The sequence below is a fragment of the Zonotrichia leucophrys genome, chromosome 7 (assembly GCF_028769735.1).
Source record: "Zonotrichia leucophrys gambelii isolate GWCS_2022_RI chromosome 7, RI_Zleu_2.0, whole genome shotgun sequence".
In the NCBI taxonomy this organism is placed as follows: domain Eukaryota; kingdom Metazoa; phylum Chordata; class Aves; order Passeriformes; family Passerellidae; genus Zonotrichia; species Zonotrichia leucophrys.
In genome coordinates, this window is record NC_088177.1 from 30991111 (window position 1) to 31008081 (window position 16971).

The 16971-nt window shown below is 48.6% G+C and overlaps 1 protein-coding gene across 1 annotated transcript in view; it reads right to left on the reverse strand.

Moving 5' to 3' along the window:
• Positions 1–1764: 1764 nt before the first annotated feature.
• Positions 1765–16971, reverse strand: part of IGFBP2 (insulin like growth factor binding protein 2) — a 55948-nt gene continuing 40741 nt past the window's right edge. Inside the window, exons 2-4 of the mRNA XM_064717637.1 lie at positions 7017–7240; positions 5478–5618; positions 1765–3682 (exon numbers count right to left, since the gene is read on the reverse strand). Of these exons, the coding sequence (XP_064573707.1) occupies positions 3515–3682; positions 5478–5618; positions 7017–7240 (533 nt within the window). The 3' untranslated portion in view covers positions 1765–3514. The remainder of the gene's footprint in view (positions 3683–5477; positions 5619–7016; positions 7241–16971) is intronic.

Genomic DNA, 16971 nt, shown 5'->3' on the forward strand with positions numbered 1-16971 from the left:
CTGGATCTGACCCTGCCCCACCGCCCAGGCAACCATCACCCTTCATTCTCCCGCTCCCCGCGATCTCCCTGTTCCTGTGCCCCTCTTCCCCTCCATTCACCTGCCAGCATCCCCCGTGCGCCCAGAGTGGGGCCGGAGGCGAAATCATCCCCTTTGCCCCTGCACTGAGGACCGCGGGTTGCCAGGGCTGCGCTAACTGCATCCCGCAGCCATCTTGCGGCACATGGAGCTGGCACAGCCACCCTGCCGCCACCAGGCGGCGCCACGGCCCGCCCGCGTTACCCTCAGGGCCCGGCCAGGCCCGGCCGCGCTGCTGCCGCTTGCAGCCGCAGAGGCCCTGAAATGGAGCTTTCCGTGCAAAAAGTTATGGCTGCCTTCAGCTAGGGGCTGATAAATCACATCCCTAAGGACAGCTGGAGCTGTATGCACGTGTATAAGTAGCTACAGCTATGCAACATACAGTTTTACACTAAGGATGTTCTTCATATTAAATATCATCGTTTATATTGTACTATTGTACAGGGTTTTATACTGAAAATACTAGGAAGAAATTCTTCACTGTGAGGATGATGAGGCACTGGAACAGGTTGGGCAGAGAAGTTGTGGATAGCCCAGCTGTGGGAGTGTCCAAGGCCAGGTTGGCTGGGGCCTGGAGCAGCCTGGTCTAGTGGAAGGTGTCACACTGTCACACACAGCTCATGTTTGTTTCCCTCAAGCCCCTGAATGGGAGGGTGGCCCCAGGCACTGCTGGGCTCTGGGCACCTCTGTCACCTCCAGCCCTCTCTGGGCAGCACCTGGCTTGGAGCACCCTCGTGTCCCACCCCGCTACTCAGCATTCCCCCCATGGCATCACCTGAGCCACCTCCAGCTCACCCCAGAGGCACAGAACAGGAGTAAAAAGTAATTTTGCTACTTTTCCCATGTTCTTCAGCCTACATCCCACCCCCCATCATGCCAGTCCTCTTTCCCCTCCCCTGCAGCCCTCTGCACTCACTGCCTCCTGCCCACACAGAGTATCCTGGTGCTCCTCAGCACTGGCAAGCTCCTCAACATGTGTCAGTGTGAAACTCGGAGCAGGGGGTAGAAGAAAACAGAAGGGGAAGAAGCCCAGTGGTGCTGCCTTCCTTTGGGGAGTCCAAAGGGAAAACAACAGTCTGCTGGATGCAGGATGTTAGGGCCAGCAAAGAGCCTCTTCTTCAATGCTGCAATTTCAACTGAATGTACTGTGGGATGGGGTTTTTTTTTATTTTTATTATTATTTGCCTCTCTGTGATGCCCAAACACCAAGCTCTGCTGTCACACTCCCTTTGGCAGCACTTTTTACCTTGGGAGAATGTGCAGGACCTCTCTCCACAGCTGTGTGAGTGAAGCAGCTCTGGTAACACACAGAGACTGTGTGTGCAGGCCTCCCTGCACTTCCCAACAGAGTCACAAGGACCCATGTGTACAGCAGGAATATAGCCAGGCAAAGGAGGAGTGACACCAGTTGCTCCCTGCCCACATAACCAGAGCCAGTAACAATAAAAGCTCAGCTCCCGTTATTGCCTGTCGGCCACGGACCAAGGATGAACAGGGACAAACCTGTGTGTGATGCATCAGGCAAAGAAAGGCCCTGTGAGCAGTGTGGAGGGGAAAGACAACAGTTTTGTGGCATCCTATTTAATTTATTCCAACTTTATGTAGCTCGGCTTTCTTAAAAGGGAAGAAGGCAAACAAATAAGAAAACTTCCCTATTCCTAAACAAAACAAAGTACAAACTGCAGATGAGAGCCAGCATGTGCAAGTTTTATATGAAAAAGCAGAACACCCTCAGATGTTAACAGAAAACAGCATCATTTTTACAGTCACTTGGCTTTGCACGGAGGTGTGTTTTCTTCTTTCATTTGCTCCCATTCATACACATCCACATATGCCCATCCCCAACTTTCCAAAGGGGGTTCTTCCCCAGTCTACTCCACTGCCAGGTACAGACCCCTGCAAAGGCACGAGGGCCCTAATTTAACAAAGCCCACCTGTGCCCTTCACACTTCAGATCTGAAATGTGGGTCCAAGAAGGGGGACAAGAAACAACAAACCATTTAAGAAAAGCCCAAGACATTTACTCCAGGGAGAGGGTTTTTGCAATTGCCCTAACAAGGACATCCATATTTAATTGAAAAAAAAAGGAAGAAAATAATAAAACCTCCTTGCTTAGGCAATGGGGAAGTTATTTATTCTCAGCATCACTGTGTTCTGTACAGAAAGAAATCAACAGGTGAATTAACAGCAGAGACACATCTCTCCCCAGTACGTCCAGCACAAAACCTCTCAGAGCACCTGGAATCGCTTGGATTTCATCTATACAAATGTGTATGTGGGCAGAGGAGTGTGAGAGTGTATGAGTGTGTGTTTGTGTGTGTGTGTCTGTGTGTGTATGAGGGCCTTTACAAAGCAAGATATATATTGTAATTTACTTACAAAAAGAAAAAGTTATGTGCTGAATAACAGATGCTCACTTCAGTCCCAAGCAAAAATGGAGGGACAAGGGCAGCTGCTTGGGAACGCAGGTTTTAGATGTTTTGTTTTGTTTTTTCCTATCTAGAAATAAAGAAAAAATGAATGAGAGAAAGAGAGACACTCCCTGGCTTGTTATCCTAAATCTACACACACATCCTTCCACCCAGCCTCAGCAAGTTCATTTTAGCTCCCTCGGCATAAGCTGATCCTAAGAAATACTGTGCAAAAGCCCTTCAAATCCCTTGGAAAAACAAGCATTTAGCTTTGCTATCACCCAAAGACCCCATGCTCCCACACCAGTGGCTGACGCTGGGCCCCTGTGGAGTTGTCTGTGCCCCAGCACAAGCAAAGGAAGCACCCAAGAGTGTTGTTAGGGGACACGGTGGCAGCTGTCTCATCTTTAGCCCTTTCCCTCACTGCTGCTTCCTTGGGGAACACATCCCAACTATGGTGATACGTTCAAGCTGGGAATCCAGGGTCTTTCTTCCTTTCCTCCCTCCCACACCACATCCCATGCCAGGACTGATGGCTGGGCTGGGGCACAAGAGACTGACTGGCAGGACACAAGAGGCAGGTGACAGTATTTACAGTCTTTGGTCTTGGGGAAGAGAGAAAAAGAGGGGAAAAGGCTGGGCTCTTTCAGGTTTTTTACCCTCTCCCACTCATAGCAAGGGGTTCTGTCCCCAGGGAGGGGTCAGGGAGCACATGGCACTCTGTGCTGGAGGGTGCAGAAAGATGCCGCAAAGCAGCAGGGAGGGCAGGGCTGCAGGGCGAGGAGCAAAAAAGACCAGTTCTCTGGTTTGTGTTGGGTGAAAGACTAAGAAAGCAGTCCCTTCTCCTTGCAAACCCCCCACCACCTTCCCCTCCCCTTATCCCTCCCCTCCCCAGGAACCAGGCAGCTGAGGAAGGAGGGCAGCACCCAGTCTCTTCCAGAGCCTAAAGAGACACGCTGAAACCCATGTAAAATCCAGCACTGGGGCTACAGTGAGCCACCTCCAGCCAGCAAGATCACATCTGTCTACAGGCTCCGCAGGGCGTGTGCTCCCCGGTCCTCCTGCTCGTGGGCTGTGTAGAAGAGGTGGCACTCGGGGTCCCCGCGGATGGTGGGCGCACCCTGGATCACCTTCCCATGGATGGGGTCCACGCACCAGCACTCGCCACGCTGCCCATTCACCGACATCTTGCACTGCATGGAGAGGGACAGGACACGTGTCAGAGTCAAGAGAAGGACAGGACAAACCACTTCCCAGGTCACCCAGCCCAAAGCCCCAGCACTGGCAGAGCTGGGGTTTCTCTGGTGATCTGGCATTAGTTTAGATTCAGGCAAAATCCATGGGATGCTGTACTCAAACCCCCCAGGGCCTGTGCTGCACCAGCAGCGTTACTCCAGCAGTCCAGGATGAGGGCTGAACCTCTTTCCCCAGGGGCTGTGCCAGGGACCAAGAAGCTAATTCTAATGAACCAGAAGGACAATTGTCCCGGAAACGCATCACCCTTTGCCAACTGTGGATGAAAAGCATCCAAAAAGACAAAGATCCCTTGGGAAAGAGGGATGAGACAGACTGACAGAGGATCTGTGTAAGATTCTTCTCACCTGCAGATTAGGCTAAACAAACATCAGATCAAGGCTCCCACAGCCAGACCAAACAGAGATTCACTTATCCCAGAACAGAGGCAGGGACCATGGTGCATCTGGACCTGGCCTCTGTCCTCCCAGTCTTGTTAGAGAAAAGTTTCTTGTCTAATAGTTCTCCTCCTCCTGGCCTGCAGTGCTGCAGGCACTATGAACCTGATGTTCATCCCTCCAGCCCCAGCAGATACATTTCTGAACAGGTTATAGTGGGAGATGCAGAGGTTACTCCAAGCAGGCCAGTGCAGGCTGACTTGTTCCTCAGGCACAAGGAGCAGCAGAGGCTATTTTTCCTTCTGTAGGACACAAAGCATCACCACAGTGTCCGGGCTCATTCCCCAGACATGGCTCATCTTACAGGCAATCTGCCATCTCTGCTCCATCCAGTCCTTCCAAGTGTGCTCATGCTGAGGGATCCAGCCAGCCCATGGGGCTCTTCAGGGGTGGATGGGTGAGGGCCCAAGTGGGACAAAGACAGGAGAATGGACAGAGGGAGATTCTCTCAGAGCATCCTATTTTTTTTTAATGCTTCTGATGAAGGGATAGAAGTAGCCCTGAGCAGAAGGCCTAGCCATGAAAAGAGGATGGATCCCCTCCAAAGGCTCAGCTATAAGGAATCCTCATATGCAGGTACTATTCACAGATTACTTCAGTCAACCCTGCACCAGCTGTTGCTCCTGCTGTTTTTTCCAGCAGTTTTTCCCCATTCCTCAGCCACTGACACCTGCTGGTTTAGCATGAATGAAGCCAGAAAGTCAGAATTCAGACACACAAGTTTTCTGAGTTCTTTCGGGTCCCATAAATACCTTCAGAAGCATGCTGCACTCCAACCCCCACCCTGCCTGGAAGGAATCCCTCCTGGATCTGAGGGACTAGCCTTGACTTGTGGAAGAAAACCAGTGAAGTACAGTAGAAACCTTCCTGACTCCCAGAAGCACCTTCTGCTTTGTCTGCAAGACTGGTCAGTATTCAGTCCCTCTCTGCTTTTTTCCTGCAGCAGGGCCCAGACAGTACAAGATCTGGCTCAAAGTTAAAAAAAATAGACCTGAACAGATAAGCAGCTCTTATGGGGAAAACTAAACTGATTCTCCATCTCTGGGCTGCCCACGGCCATGTGTGGATGTGCATTTCATCTCCACTTGCAAACTAGTGGCTGCAGATGTACAGGGGTGTAACTAAACCGGTCCATGCCACGTGCAGCATTTTCTATTTACCCCACACCTCACATCATGCACAGGGTATCAGCCCAGCCCTGAACTATGCATGTTCTGTGTCTGCACATGATGGGGACAGACACTGAGCCAAGAGATGCTGCTGGAAACACAGACAGCCCCAGAGCCCCACCTCTTACCTGTTTGAGATTGTACAAGCCATGCTTGTCACAGTTGGGGATGTGAAGGGAGTAGAGGTGCTCCAGGGGCCCTCGCTCATCTGGCAGCCGCATGGTGGAGATGCGTTCCAGGACCTGATCCAGCTCCTGCTGACAAGGGGTCTGAAAACAACCCAGAAAACAGGAAAAAAAATTATTTTCAGGACAATGGTACCACTCAGCATCAACACTGTGGACAATGGTAACACCAGCAGGGGTGAACACATGAGCATCCCTAAAGACACAGGTTTGCCCCAGGTCCTGCTCCAGAGTTCACCTCCAGTCACCCAAAATCAGAGTTGTGCATAGACTGGCAAATCTCCCATGTAGCTGACTGGTACAACAGCCAACATAATACCAGATCCCAAGTCCTGGATACAGGGGAGAAACCTCAGAGGGTACCATGGCTCCCACTGGTGGTGGCAAGTGACATGAAGCAGGGCTAGTCCGGATAGATCAGGAGGGTTTCCATGAGCATAGCCCAGAGCACACACCTGTGATGCAGTTTTGGCCCAGAAGTACAAATCAAAAGCATGTGAGACTCCATGAGAGTGGAGAGGGAGACCTGGGAATGGGAGTACCCCAAGCCAGCCTCTGGAGGCATCCTTCTTGCTCCACAGCAGCTCCCAGACAGGGCTTCCACCCAAGGCAGTGTGGTTGAAATAAGCCTGATGTGAGACAAACTACATCCACACCTCTCTGCTTTTGCAGTGCATGAGGTTTTCTTTGCAAAGGAGCAGCAGCAGTGTGTGAACTCTCAAAGCTGATGGTGCCTGCATTTTATTTCAAACTTCTGTTTTGCCAAGTCTTTGGAAGGCATGAGGACTCTTTTAAAGCTCCTTTCTGTCCCTGTGCTCCCCAGATATTAATATTCTGTATGTTTACAGGGATTATATAGTGGACCCTTTGGGGTGGGTTTCAATCTCCATCTCCACTCCTATCCCATCTAGTTGCCTTGATCAAGCTTCCCACTAGAGGGAAGCCACGGCCAAGAACTGGATAACAGACAGGGACAGAAAAGTAGAATGGGAGGTCTTAGAGCACTCTCCCTGCTACAGGACAGTCACACAGGTCATCCTCGGGGCTTGTGGCCTTCTTTAACTTGGACTGGGGCTACCCTGCAGCAGGCAGACAGACCTGCTTCTAGCCCCTCAAATCCCCTTGGGCCATGCCTACTTAGGGAAAAAGGATGTGAGAAAGCCAGTCCATGGGCAAAGGGCATGCCTGCACTTCTTCAAAGGTGGATGTTGAGCCAGCAGAAGCCTCCCTTCCAGAGGTAAATTGAATGAAAATAATGCCTCCTGACCAGCATATCAAAGTTCATCAGATAGTGTGTTCAGGCCCAGCATCAGAGCAAAAATGTTTGCTACTCCTCTTCTGCTTCTCCCCACTTTTTTCTTTCAATTTACTTTTTCTGTTTTTAAGACAGCTTATTGCAGATGCCATTTAGGATCTGAATTCAGCATTTCCCAGTAAGCCCACAGCTGCCCCCCTTAGCTCCCCACAGCCCTGCCCTCTCACCCTGCCCGTCGACAGCCGTGACTTTTTGGAGTCCTCGTGGTTGTGATGGGCCTTGCTGACTTTGCCCATCTGCCGCTGCTGCTCGTTCACCTTCTCCCTCATCACTGCCAGCTCCTTCATGCCTGTCTTCATGGGCTTCCTCCCTCCAGCTCCACTCAGGATCCCCACGGTGCCATCCACGTGGTTCTCAGCGAGAATGCTCTCAGAGCGGTCATCACCATTATCTGCAGGAGACGGGGCAGACAAGGAAAGTGTCCAGCTCAGTCAGGCGCTGCCTCACATGTTCATCCTGCCCTGGATCATTTTCAGACGTGGCTGGTTACCAAGCCATAAAATCTTTGCATGCAAAAATTTTAAATTGCATTATCCCTTTCATCTGGAAGGTGAGAATAGATTCTTTCATTCTGGAGTTATTACAACTCTAAAAGACAGTTTAGAGAGCAGGGGAAATCGCTGCTGGAGAAGTTCTTTCTGGCTTTTCTGTGACCTTCTAAATTACTTCCCAAGAATGCAATTTTCCCATTAGAAGTCCAGTTGGATTAGAGATGCCAAGTGTACTTCAGATCCAGCACTTAAAACCACAGTGATTAGTAACAATACCTTGAGTCCATCTGTCATCCCCCAGAGTATCTCCAGGAATTCTTACTCAACATTCATGTGCTAAAATAAATTCTCAGCTCTGCTTTCAAAAATACCTCATCTCTGTACTGAGGCCATGTGGCCACCCTAACATCCTCTGGAGATCCTGTTATTTCAGAGACCATCATCCTTGCCATACCATCTTTCCCATTGTCTCTCATATACTGTGTTACTCATTTAGCTTCTACCTACTACTGCATTTGCTGACAGTGGAACAGTCACAACTCTGCCACTGGTGAATGCCACAAGATCCCAGCTAGTACAGCCATTTCAAAATCAGTTAGGGGAAATCTGGGGATTTCTGGACTTTTTCCATCTCCTCTGCTCTGTTATTTATGCATTTTCCCAATTTACCAGGAATTTGTGAGAGCAAACCTTGCCACAGCAGGACATGATGGTCACAATGCTGCAGCCACCAGTCTCTTTGGACTTTGCAGTGGCAATGAGGAGAGATCTCAATTCCTCCTGGTTGCTTCTAACACCTAGGAGGTGATAGCTGATCACTCCTTTTTCCCTGCTCTAATCTGGCTGAGAAAGCACAATCTAATACTATAGCTAAATATAATATTGAAGCTGAGCCTGAATTAAGCTGGGACTTGAAGCAAGACCTCCAGAGGTCCCTTCCAGCCCAAATTAGGATTGAACCCACATATGCACATCACTTCCCAGTGCAATAACCCAGGCCAGGCTTTGTATGTATGTCTTCTGCACAAAACCTCTTCAGCAGCTCCATAGGTATTATACCAGGGGACAGACCAGGCTGTTCTGGTGGTGGTGACAAACAGGAAGTGTCTTTCAGTATTGCCAAGGAAGAACTGTAGCACCCAAATTCAGCATCAGAGCTCTCTCTGGCCCCTCCAATTTCAGCTTTCCAGCATTATGGAACTCAGGCACTTATCTAGATGTAAAGAAATCATATCAAACTGTGCATGATGCAGGGCAAGCAGTGTTTTAGCTCACATAACAGTGCTTAATTTATAGATCTCTCCTGCTTCTCAGAGGACCAAGCATACAGAGCACTTACAGATGTTAGCAGTTCCTTTTTTCAGAATCTGCATGATGTTGTTTATCCCTACTGTCAGCACAGCCCTACTGTCATGACAGAGTGAAAAAATATAATAGAAAGTGTTTTATTTCTAACATAGCTTTCTAGGCTCTTTTCAGGTATTACAACCCCAAGCTCACAAGAAGAAACTGCGAGAAGAGTTTCGTCTGAATTCACTCAGCAAACATGCAGCCGCCTGATGCCAGGATGGCCCAGGTGGGCTGGACCAAGGAGCCATCCAGCCCAGCCTGCCATTCATGAGAGACCATCAGCAGCTGTTGGGAGCAGAAGGACCATTCCCAGTCTGTGCTGCAGACCAGCAGTAAGAGCACTTTCATGGCTGAAGACTGCATCTGATCCACAGGATTGAAAAGTCACCAAAAGACTCAACCCTCAGTGGATTTGTCCAGTATCTTTTTGAACTTCTTCATGATTTCCAGAAATACTAAATGCATTTGGTCTGCATGTTTTTAGCTGCTTAGGTAGTAACTGAAAAGCAAACATGGGGCAAAACCAATCTGGCAAAGCCCATTAGTTTCCTCAGTTCTGGTTCCAGATGAGAATTGAGACCCAGGTTTGATAGCCAGATGGGCAAGCTCAAAGTCTAGGCTGCTGTCTGGTGATTGCCATCTGGCCATCATCCTAGGAGTCAGACAAGCAATATTTTGAGCAGGAATATTCTGTTTATACACCAGTCTCCCCATTAATTAGAAACACATAGTGAGAAGAGACAAGGCCATGAGGCCGCCTTTAGAGAGAATCAACTACAAAAGCACCATGAAGAGATGGGCAAGGCTGAAGAGGCAAGGCTGGCTTAGGAGAGTTTTAGCCTTCTGACCTCTTTTGTGCTCCTCTGCTTGGTGCCCCCCATGTTGTCAACAACAGCAGAACAAGGGCAGCAGCAGGGCAGATTCTCAGACACACTGCAGTCCTCTGCTTCATTCAGAAAAAGAAGGTACAAACTGACAGAAAAGCAGCAAACTGGAAGTGATGTCTTCCCCCATCCATTCTCACTCCCTTCCTGCCTCCAACTAAAACACATAGACATCTGCCCAAATAAGCACTGTGCTAGTAAATGCAGGCGAGCTGGTAAGCCTCTCGTCGGCTGATTCATTCACAAAACCTGCTTCTGATAATATTTTTGTTCATTTTTCTCACTTTCCAATGCTAACAAGTATCAGCCCAAAGAAAACCACTGATGGGAGTGGAGTGTGCAAGTCAATGTGCGTGAACACACCCAGAGACAGGAGAGATTGGTCTTGGCTCCCCAGGCACCATCACAGGAGCAAGACTGGATCAGCAGCCAGGAAGGTCTAGCTGCTATTGACTGTAAGCTTTCCTCTCTGAGGCCAAGTCAGCCACGGTGAGCCATGCCTTTGACCCTGCTGCCAAGCTGGATTGGTCCACCTGGGGCTGATGGCAGAGCCCCATCACAGCTTTTCCCTCTCCCATATCTGTGCTGCTCTTAAGAGAAACTATCCTGACTTGGAGCTTCCAGAGGTGGCTTCATCACAGAAGGGAGAGACAGAAGAGTTTGGCCCCATGTGCAGAGCACCAGCATTTCTTTCACGACAAGCTGATGCACAGGAGAAGGCTGAGCACCAGGGGTGGTGGACCACATTTGAAAGAGCAAAAGGGCTGGGGAGCAACAAGAAGAGTGGAAAGATAAAGACTCTGGGTCTGGACACCACAGAGCATGACACAAGCCAAATAACCCCTCTTACAGATAGATAAAATGCTTCCTAATGCTGCCTAAAAGCTGCAAATCATGCTTGTTTATTACAATCCATGAACTAATGAAGCCACCTACCGCCCCTACTAGCCCAGGATGGGCAGGTATGTGATAGCCCCAAGACACAGAGCCCTAATCTGTCTGTCATCCTGACCAATGCCTTTTTGCTGACCAATTTCAATTCACACTAAATATATCTGTAAGGGAGTGGTGCCAAACTCCAAAACAATTGTTTTATAGTTCTTTCTTACGGCATGTGGAAAACATCTCCTGTGTTATTTCAGATCAAAAGGTAGAGAGCTTTGTGCAGGGTGGGACAAGTGTGGCAGGAATCTAAGCAGATAGCTGAAGTTCTCCTGAATGCTGATGCAGAGTCCATGAAACACCTCTTTACTTGCCAAGAAAATGATTTCTTTATGGCCTTTTTCAAGGAAAATTCCCATTTGCTTCAATGGGGCGAGGACTTGGCTGAGGAAAAAGCCTGTTCAAATGGCCATCAGTTAATGTCTGTAGGAAGCTGCACCGTCTCGCCAACATTCTCAAAAGCAACTACCAATTTCCAGTGCTAAAATTTTCGGGAATCTGGTTTGAGACCTCTAGGCACCTTTGCCGAGACAGCTGAGAAACAGAGGGACTGAAAAACAACCTGTCACTTCCAGAGGTACGAGAAAAAATGTACCACACAAAAAAAGGCAGCTGCCTCAGGTTAAAAATATATTTTTATCCCTTTGAAGAGCCCTGAAGCGTATCTGGGCAGCAGAACAGGATGGAGCCAGTAGCACTCACTTAGCACAGGAGAGCCAGGCTCTATCACGGGGAGCACACACCATGCCAAGGACCGCAGCCGCCCTCGCCAGTGCCGCTCCTGCTCTCTCTGCACTTGCTTTCCTTCATCAACAGCTTGCCCAGAGGGTTTTACATGCATTTGCTTATCTGCCCAGAGTGTTTGTACAGTGTTTAAATGCTGATTAAGGTCCCAGACCCACAGAAAGTTTCACCCAAGTAGCCTTCAACACTCTGCCAGAAACCCCACTATCTGGGGGTCCCAGCTGTGTCCTGGGCTGGACAGGGCTTACATCTCCCTCCCGCAGCAATCACAGCCTCCATCGGCCAGCACTTTCCTTCTGAAGATGTCTGAGAGCTTTGCAGTTCATTAATTACCCTGAAGACAGAAAGGTGTTCATCCTGAATTGCACATGGCTAAAGAAAACAAAAAAAAGGCACAGAAATATTTAAGAATGCTGCCCAAAGTCATGTATGGAATATATGGGCAAATCCAAAAGCTCAAGTCCTGGCCTGGCACCATGTACAAGAGTAAGCACACTTGGGATTGCGGGAATGCAGCATCCATGAAGAGGTTTTCCACCCTGAGCAAGTGTAATCTATCTTATCTAGGTTTGGGAGGATCTTTTAGCTTTTTGTGTCTGCAAGTTCTATCATTTCAGGATCATTTAAATGCCTTATTGCTTGCACTTTTTATTTTAAGGTGCAGAGCTGCCTGTCCCAGGCTGCCAAGAAAGCCAGTGCTTGTCCTGTGCAGCCTGAGAGCAGACAGAGCCTTTAAGCCTGACCTTTCGTACACACAACAGCCCCAATGGAAGAATTACTTGTAGGAAGGTAAGTAAGGAGCAGACAAACCCCAACCACAGCCCCAGTGACCTCTGCCTCATCAATATGCAAAGTACTTCAAGAAGAGCCCTGGGCAAAGGTGCAACAGCTCTGGTGTGTGTGTTATGACTTGGAACTCAGAAACCTCAGAAAAACTTTGCCAACAAGGATTATACTGGCATTGCGATTTCCTCACAGCAGGAGCTGCCAAGAACAAAGCCCACACCTACGCCCAGGACCTCTGGCCCACACCCTACCCCCAAAAAGAACCCAGAGTTTGCTGATCAGCACTGCCAACCTGTAAAGCACTGAGCCGTGGCACAGCATCCATCCACACTCAGCTGGCAGCAGAGGGAAAATGTGGGAGCACTGGTACATGGTCTGGCCCCATCATCATCCAGCCAGTCTGGATGCAGCTGTCCAGAGGCAGATGAAACCAAAGCATCCACTCAAGTTTCACTCTTCACTTTGCACAAAAGTGCATCTGGAAATGCCAGAGAGAGAGCATAAGCAATGGGCTGTGTAGGACAGGGAGCAACGGGAGAAGGGCACACATCACAGAAGCAGCATCACCTGCCCTGGAACAGCATCTCTCACAGAGGGCAACCATGGATGCTCAGGGGAGGGGCAGAAAAAAAGACGATTACAGAGCAATTCTTCCTCTGCTCTCCTCCTGGCCATTGGCAGCTCAGAAACCAAAGTTATTTCATCTAGCCTAGGTTTAGCAGCCATTGACAGACCTAAGAGGGAAAAGCTGTGCATGATCCTTTCTGGATTCAAGTACAGGGACACCCCCATATTGCTTGCTGTCCCCTCTCCTCAGCCAGCAGCCTGTTCTGCTTAGCCTCATCCAGTTCTGCACAGGGAACATGTCATGTTTAAAGCTGTTGATTTGGTTCCAAAGGACTTCCAGAGGTGTCTGTGCCACCCAGCCTTGCGAGGACTGGCCTGAACATCAGCATCCCAATCTCTCAGAAACACAGGCTACCATCATGGGACATGGATCACTTCAGAGCATCTCTCCATCTGCTGAAGAGTTCCCAGGACTCTCTGCCTCTGCCTGCCTGCACTCCCAGGGTTATTTCATCACACCAACTTGCTCAGTATCAGTGAGGAATTGCACACCACAGCCAGAAAATTCCCACATTAGTCTCCAAGACCTTGCTTTACCTCTCTGATAAGCTGTCCACAAAGCACTCACACATCTCCTAGGGCCAAAAGCCCTGAGGGCTCTGCAAACACCTTTTTTTTTTTTTTTTGCCATGAGATCTTTTCAGCCCATCTCTACTAGCGGGGAAGGCAGGACTGGGGAGGGAACAGGGAACGGCATGTTCTGGCCAGGGGTTGCTTAGCAAGCTCCTCTCCCTACCCTGAGCAGCTGGCACTGAGGGGTGATCCAAGGGGCACCCAGTGCTTTCCTTTGACTCTGGCATCCTACAGGAAATGCTTTATGCTCCTCCAAAGTGCCAGGGACACTGACTCCGGGCAGCACAGCTTTCAGCAGCTTGCTTTGCTCTCTTTTCTCTGCCTATTCCTGGTGGCTGGAGAGCTCAACTTTCCCTCCTCCATCCACCTGGCTCCACCCAGAGCCAGAGGAACACCTCTTACCACTGCGCAGTGCCCTGTAGCACACCCCTGCACCTCCGCACACAAAGCCCTCCAGGACCATGGGACAAGCAATGCTGACATGAAGCTGATGTCAGATGAGGATAGAAGAGGGACCAAGATGTCCCTTCCCCCAGCCTTTACTTCAAACAGCCTTTTTTTTCTTTTTTTTTAACCATGTTTGTAGACTGGTATCCCAAGGATACAGGACTTGTGCAATTACACAGCCTACCTCTGTGTTTCTGCATGTATGTTTGTATGACTGCCTGTCTCCCTATTAGATCTCCTCCCCCTCTACCTCTCAATATATCTACAAACACGTCAGCAAATGCCAACTGCATCTCAAACAGGAACACAATTCACAAAAATAGTAAGTTTCCACCATTTCATGGAAATGTGCAACCAGGCTCAAGAGAGACAAAATAGGAGGGTTTGTTTTGTTAGTTTTCTTTCCAAATTATTTTACTGAAGGGCTGTGTAGCACATTACCAGCCCACTCTGTGCAGACCCAGCAAAGCACAAACCACTGCTGGGGAAGGTCTGCTCCAGCCCTCCTTTTGCCAGCAGTGAGCCTGCACGTATTATTTGCAACATCCTGCTCTCTCCCGCACCAGCTGTTCACTGTGTGCCAAGAATGGTGAGAATGCTGTTCAGGACCCTCAAAAATGCAGGAGAATGCTTCAAGTCCCTTCATTTACCAAGCTTCCACTTACAGTCCTGCTTTTCTTTCACAGCTTCTCCCAAGCACGAAGCTACTGTGCATCCCAGTGCACACCTACAGCAGAGACACTGGACTTAGCTACAAGCTGAGGCTGAGCAGCCAGAGGGTCTCATCCCATGGCTGATGACAGTGCTTTTGTGCAGGTACTTAACCTCAATGTGTGTGAAGGCAGCATGCTCAGGGGAAAGACCTTTAATGCATTTGGAAGGTTTTGCTGAGTGAGGCTCTGCAAGCTCCCTGCCACCATAAGAGCATTCCCCCTTGTTAGTGAACCGTATCTCAGCCTTTTCAACACTGTTCTGCAATTAGCCCTCTGCAAAGCTCCAACCTTCCCAGCAGAACCAAATGAATTAACTTGAAAACACTTCCCAGCTTAAATTAATTGCACTGCAGCTTCCCAATTTGACATTGACCCCGTCTGTAAAATCCCCAGAGTTGTTACTACTTAGTCATTAGGGGCTTCTGCCTGAATGAAAGAAGCCATTAATCCTACCAGACCAAGTCTCTGCTCTCCTTCCCCGCTCACTCACATGCATCTGTGTGGTCTTCAGGCACCCCAAAAAGCCTGAACCAATTTCTAGTATAAGATCAGCACCTAAATCCTTGGTCCCTATGAATTTCCAGATTAAAAGTGAATCACAAAACTACCTTATTAATTTCCTGTAGGTTTAGCTGCTGTGTTTGAATTACCTGTATTTCCACAATGGAAACATGGGCTCGTCTCTAACCCCAAGTCCAAATCTGTCAGGGGTTTTGCACCCCACAGTCCAGAGTATGCAAGCACAGGACAGTTCTCCTTACCACAGCCTCCATGAGGGTGCCTGCATGTTCATTACTATCTAGATGATGTCTGTCTGGCATTGGGCTGCTGCTCCTCTCTTTCCTGCAGGAGAGCCAGATGCTGCCAGCATGACAGGAGCTGTGAATCTCAACAAGGCTGATTCCCAGGTATGCACTCTGCAGCCTGCCAGGAAGGACTGATGAAGGACTTATGATCTGATGGACACAATCACAAACAAGAAACTCCTCAAAATCATACTAAATGTTTCTGCTTCATCACCTATTTTGGGAAAAATTATAGTATAGAGGACCTTTCCAGACAATTCTCCTATTTTTAAATTATTACCTTTACAGGTGCAGGCAGAAACAAGCAAACACCATGCTAGCTGGAGACAGACTGCCAAAAATCAGTTTGAACCTGCAGAGAGATGGACTACTAGAGGAAGTACTCACATCTGTCCCTGTCTCTTGGATAGGGTGCTTTAGCCAAACACAAGACATCTTGCTTCAAGGAGAGGTGGCTGAAGAAAATTTTGTGGGTTCTTTCATATAAGCAGCTAAGGGAGATAGTCTCTGAAAATGCACTTAGCCTGTTCTGGTTCCTCAAGGATAGACAAAAGCTCACCAAAAAGATGTCCTCTGGCTCTGGAAGCCCAACTGCAATTCACTGATTTGTGAGTAAACACTTGGTGCCTGTTCACAAACCCATCAGCATCAGTGGCTGGTGGGGAAGTGGCTCTGGACACAGCAGGAGCAGAGCAGCCTGTGGCAGAGGACTGCACCATCTGGGAAGGCTGTGTACAGCACAGCCAGAAATCTGACCTTGGACCCTCAAAAAAAGTGGAAAATTCCTCAAAACTAGGAATAAAAACCACCAATCAAGCAAAAAACAAAACAAAACAAACAAAAAAAAACAAACAAACAAACAAAAAAACACCACAAAGAAAGTAAAAAAAAAAAACACTTAAAATGCAAAAAGGTGCTTAATCCTGCCTGTAAGAGCCATCTCTCACCTATCTCTGGTATTGCTCTGCTCCCTTCTCAGCCACATTGCCTTCTCCAGTTATTATGCACACAAATGGAATGAACTTCAGTCATTTGTATTACTAGTTTTTAAATAACATCTCACTTTTCCAAAGTCAATTTTCCAGACAGCAGCTGAGGCCAGGGCTCTCCTCACCACCCACCCAAATCTCACTGCACATTTCCTAAAAGTCTGCCTTTTTCAAAACACACTATTATTACAGTAATTTCTTCCTAACTTCTCAGAAACTCTGCCAGAGCCCAACAGCCAATACCACCAGTGTCACCTTAAGGTCTGCTGGACCCACTGTCCCCATGCAGCCCCTGAGCCCTTAAAGCCAACCCTGTTTGCTTTTTCCCCAGAAACCTGCCTGTTCCCCAGGCACAAAGCACAGTGCCTCCAAATAAAACCAGAGCTCTGCACTGCAGGCAGAAGAGGGAGTATCTGCTGCAATTTAGTTGAGCCTTTTTTGCCCACGAGCATCTCCCAGCTGCCTCCAGCACTCACAGTCATTATCTTCCCTCCTCATGAGGGCTATTACTTAGTTGCTATATCCCACATTTAAGCCACAAGTTGAACTGTTCCCAGATTGTGTTTTTTTCTCATTTGACATCCAAGCTAAGCAACACTACAATTGTTTCAGGTTATGTCAAAACACTTTGGCCATCTGTTCTTGGGGCAGTATTTCACTCAGTTTTGCAGTCACTTTGCTCAATTTCTTTAACCCTTGTTTTACCCTTCTCCCAGCTGGAGGCAGAGCTGAATTTGAACCCTCGTGTTCAAGCACTCTATGAGAAAGGA